Source organism: Bison bison, unplaced genomic scaffold (genome assembly GCF_000754665.1).
Source record: "Bison bison bison isolate TAMUID 2011002044 unplaced genomic scaffold, Bison_UMD1.0 scf7180017864270, whole genome shotgun sequence".
NCBI classification, from domain to species: domain Eukaryota; kingdom Metazoa; phylum Chordata; class Mammalia; order Artiodactyla; family Bovidae; genus Bison; species Bison bison.
In genome coordinates, this window is record NW_011494842.1 from 11,596,399 (window position 1) to 11,601,549 (window position 5,151).

General features: G+C 40.4%; 1 protein-coding gene across 1 annotated transcript in view; it reads right to left on the bottom strand.

Moving 5' to 3' along the window:
* Nucleotides 1–4,190, bottom strand: part of LOC104994977 (kinesin-like protein KIF6) — a 296,967-nt gene extending 292,777 nt beyond the window's left edge. Inside the window, exon 1 of the mRNA XM_010848702.1 lies at nt 4,142–4,190. Within this exon, the coding sequence (XP_010847004.1) occupies nt 4,142–4,153 (12 nt within the window). The 5' untranslated portion in view covers nt 4,154–4,190. The remainder of the gene's footprint in view (nt 1–4,141) is intronic.
* Nucleotides 4,191–5,151: the final 961 nt, after the last annotated feature.

Consider the following 5,151-nt stretch of genomic DNA (forward strand, 5'->3'; position numbering starts at 1 on the left):
ATACGACTGAGCGACCTCACTTTCTCTTTTCACTTTCATGCATTGGAGAAGGAAATGGCAACCCACTCTAGTGTTCTTGCCTGGAGAATCCCAGGGACGGGGGAGCCTGGTGGGCTGCAGTCTATGGGGTCCCACAGAGTCGGACACGACTAAAGTGACTTAGCAGCAGCAGCAGCAAAGGGTATCAGTGATGTTGGATTAGGGCCCACACGAATGACCCCATTTTGAGTTGATCACCTCTGTAAAGACATTATCTCTCAATAAGTCTACATATTCTGAGGTACTAGGGGTTAGGACTCCAACATGGGAATTAGATAAGGTGAGACAATTTAACGCACAAAAGACAGTACTGTGGAGTTTTGGTAGAAAGGATCCCCAGATACTACTCTCTTCTCCAAAGTTGCTTGTAAAATAATGCCGTGTTGGTTTAATTATGGGCTTCCCAGGTGGCGCTAGTGGTAAAGAACTTGCCTCCCAACGCTGGAGATGAAGCAGACCTGGGATTTGCTCCCTCGGTCAGGAAGATCCCCTGGAGGAGGGCATGGCAACCCACTCCAGTACTCTTGCCTGGAGAATCCCATGGATAGAGGAGGGCTACAGTCCATGGGTCGCAAAGAGTCAGACACAACTGAAGTGACTTTGCACGCATGTGGTCTAATTATTCACTTTGAGCAACACTATGGCTTCCTAAAATGAATAAATACTTAAATGGCACTTTCCCCAGTGGAGATTGCTCCTAGAAGGAACATCTGATTTTGTTAGTCCAGCACAGCTTCTGTCAAGATGCAGTTAAAAAAAATCCTGGATTTTACCTGGATCTTGGCAGAAGAGCAAGTTGAAATAATCAGAAACAGAAATGCAGATGGCAAATAAAGGTATAAAAGAATTTGGTAATCAAAAATACAAGTTAGAACAAAATTCTTTTGACTACCAAATTGGCAGAACTTTCCAATCTTGTGGTGTTGGCAAGGGCACAGAATAGGGATCTGTTCACATACTTCTCTGGGAGTGGGTTTCAACCAGCTTCTTAACAGTAAAACCCGAACTGCCCCAAATTTAGACTGGGCACACTTAAAATGCTAGAATGCATATTCCTGGGCTCCACTGCTGAGAACATGAACCCATCCATCAGATATGGGGTCCTGTGTCTTTGGACTAGCATGGTGTATCCTGATACAAGCTATCCTCGGGCCACACGTGGGCACAGCGTGCTCTAGACTGTGGGTGGGGCTGGGCAAATCATCTCAGCAATGGGGCTGTGCAGGGCCTGCCGATCGAATGCAGAATGTCTTGTCCAATTAGGTTTAATTAATTGAGAGCAACATTTCAATGCTAAGACAAAAAGTACCAAGTCATACTTGCTACTGGTGGGCTTTGACGTTGGGTCACAAACAGTTCAGCTTTTACAGTATTTATTCTCTTTGGCATAGCAAATCAACTTTTGAAAAAAAAAAAAAAATTCTACCCCAAGGATATAATCAGGTTTTATTCAAAACATTGGTAGGATTACAGAAATTATTTAAGAGTGGGTTCTAAAAATAAGAAGAGGATGAAGCTACTCTTAATAACTTTTCCTTAAAATTCTGGCTCTCGGTAGGAGAACTTAAAAGGGAAGAGTATGCTTGCTTTGGTCCCCCTATTCAGGCTTTGTTTTGCAAATGTTTTCTGGTTACCATGGCAACTTCTGGATTTCTCTGTGTAAATGGGAAATTGGGAACCTCGTCTTCTGAAAAAAAATGATTAGTGTGTTCTTTTTATCCTGGTAAGCTCATTGCGTGCTGACAAATTACATTCTGACAGCTCAGTTGTAATCTAAAGCATGCCTCTCTGGAGACTCTGAATAATAAAGTATTTCCAGGGATTGACAGTTATTCTTCGTTTATATTTTTATGTATTTGCTTTCAATGAATTCAAGAGATAAGCTGAAGTGTTCTATACTTGCTATGCTTTTTAAATAATTCAGAAATGTATCCTCACTTGAAAAATCTGACATGTGTCAATTTGATTACCGTGCTCATGAATTGTGGTGTAAGGAAAGAACATAAGCTTCTGAAATGGTCAGACTTGGAGCTGAAGCCCAGTTCTGCCACCTACTAGCGGTGCGACCTTGCGCAAGCAGTCTAACTCTTTGAGCCTTAGTTTCCATCTATAAAATGAGAGTCAGAAATAATACGTACAAGTATCCACAACAGTGACAAGTCTACTGAGTAGGTTCTTGATAGAACATGGTAGTTATTACCAGAGAAAAAAATAAAAGCAAGCACAGAAACATCCAAAACCTATTAGACTTGGTTTAAAAGCAATCAGGCTTCACACAGGAAAAAAATAAAAAAATGAATAAAATTTTAAAGTACTGCACAACCAGCATTATTAGAATTGGACTTCTCCAGGTTTCAGCTATTTATACTATTGCAAAACACTCAGTGGTAAATAATAGGAAAAGACTCTCAGAATTTTGTAAGATGATAGAACAGAAGAGCTTATACAAAGGAAGCTCAAGGTCCTCAAAACTTTACACAACAATAATCTGAGAAGATGCAGTTGGCTCAAGTTAGAGGCATAACTTTGAAAGCGCAAATTCGCTAACAGGGGCCATGGTGAACCAGGGCCAGGAGCCCTCCCTGACCCGTTCAAGGTGAAGGGATGGAATTGTGAGAACAAGGCCTAGGCTCCTCCGGGATGAGTCACTTTAGGAAGACGGTCAGCAAAGAGGCAGGGGTAGGTTTCGCCTCATGTTTTCCAGGAGCATTTATGATCTCCCATTTTTCTTTTTCATACTCCGTTCGTGGGCAGGACCCATTTACAGTCTGTACCTCTCAGTTTGCTGTTGATTAAACTATGTATGGAGGAGGAGGATTTTTAGTGAAACATGTTAAATCTTTCATTATTACACTCCCTACTTCTTAATCTGCTTTTATTCCTGTCCCTTCAATTACTGTGACAAATGAGCACGATGGATGACTGCATGGGCAAAATGTTGAAATGATACACAAATGCAAAACACTGTAAACAACAGAAAATATTCTGAAATTAAAAACTAGGTGCAGCTCTCTTTAAGTGAAAATGATAATTTAAGGGTCCTTAAATCCATATTATATGTGGCACCTCAAATCAACATTTTTAAGCTAGTCTGTTGAAAAGTACTGATGCAGAACCAGTAAAACAACAATGAAACGAAGGGCCCAGCGCAATGACAGATGTCAACACCATGCTTTCACTACCTGATTTCCCATTTATCTGTCTTGTATTTAAGGTGGTACATTCCAAGGGGTGAAAATGGGGCAGAAGGAAAGTCACTTGAGGGAGACTTTCTCAGACTACTTTTCCTCCCAGCTTATTGTCTCTTCTGTTGTTTGTCATCAGAGACAAGGTAGGACACAGAACTCAGGGAGCATGGTTTGAAAAGGAAAGTGCCTTTTTCCACACCACCACCACCCGAATCACCAGTAGCGCTACTTAATTCCTTTCAGTGCAGTGGCGCTGAATGAGATTTTTGTGACCCTCCATCTCCAATCAGTAACTGGTTGAGGCCCATGACCCAGCTGGGTTAATCCTGTCTCCTGCTTATGGTTCCAAGGCAAAATATAGGTGACCAGTTAGGTGTGAATGTCAGATTAGCAATAAATAGCTTTTAGCACAAGAATATCCCCAATATTGCACGGATGCATACTTCTATCACACACCATGGCAGTGTTCCTGGATCTGCCAACAAGAGCTGCAAATGCACAGAGCACTTCCTATGTTCCAGGTGTTATTCTACATTCTTCATTCTCTAAACCCATGATAGCTAAATGCCAGTATATGGATGACTGGAGGTTAGGAAGAATAAGCTATGTAATTTTAAGTTTCAAAAATTAAGCAAAAATTCCTATAATGAAGACTTCCGATGAGTTGTCATGGGCTGGCTGCAAATCAATTTGTATAAAATTTAAAAATACAAAATTAAAAGAGACTAGATTTTAGTCCCTGCTCATTAACTAGCTAAAAGACCTCGAGAAAGTCTCCTCAATTCTCTGGTTCTAGGTTTCCTTTTCCTAAAACATGGGATTTAGATGAGATTATTTTTAAAGTCATTGCTGTCCCCCAGATTCCATTATATTTTACAGTGTGCAAACACAGCTTGCAGAGAAAAGCTTATTACCTCTGCAATCATTCTGTTGGTGTCACCCAAGAAAAGCAGATTCAGAGCTTCTTCCTCTGTGGCCGCCTGATGAAGAGACAAGTTTTTCAGGTGGATATTCTGATCGGGGTCCTCCAGGACTGTCACTTTCCTAGGGAAAAAGGAAACAACAGCTTTGAGAAGGAAAAGAACTTCAAGTCTTTCTTACAGGTTTCTTTTTTGAAGGCCGTATGTGTGACGCCTTGAATTTATAAAATCAAGAAGTACTCAAGGCATCAGACAGTACTGGATTAGCATCCAATACCGACATTCCCGACAGTACTACCAAATAGCTTTGGGGCTGAAAAGTACATTATAAGCTCCTAATTCAAAGGCAGCTTTACTGGGAATCATCAGATCCCCAGAGCATCTGAAAATGCATATTCTTACTGAATTTAAAATGCCCGTGGATAACCTTCTACCTGTGTCAGGAAGCTTGGCTATGCCTCTTTTTTGCCATGTCATAATTCAGTTTCTTACATTAGGTGGTACTGATTTTTCTCCTTCTAATTTTTCCCTTTTGTTCAATTTCATATTACTTCAATCTATGTGACATTTCAAACTGGTTAGCTCACCAATTTAAACACGATGAAAATTGAGGCATCTGTCATCCCTCTGGGAGTTATTCCCTGGTTTTCTTATTAAGGTGAGTTAAAAATTCTCAAGAAGTCTTCTAATAAAATCCTAGTTTATAATTATAATTTTTATGTCCATCAGATATGTTTTTTGACCTTTCTTCTTTTACAACATCACTTTTCCTTCCATTGACTCCTTAGGTTTGGAATTACATTCACTTATTAAAACTCCTCAAGAGACATTTTGGTGCCAATACTGTTTCCTCCCACGTGAATCTTAACACTGTCTCCAGAGCTGGCTTGTCAAAACTCTCCTCAGAGTCCTGTTAGGACTTTCTGGCAACTTCTGGAACACAATTTGGCTAAATTCCTAAGAGTCTTCTTTCAAAGGACTACAAATTCAAGCAACAGAATTAC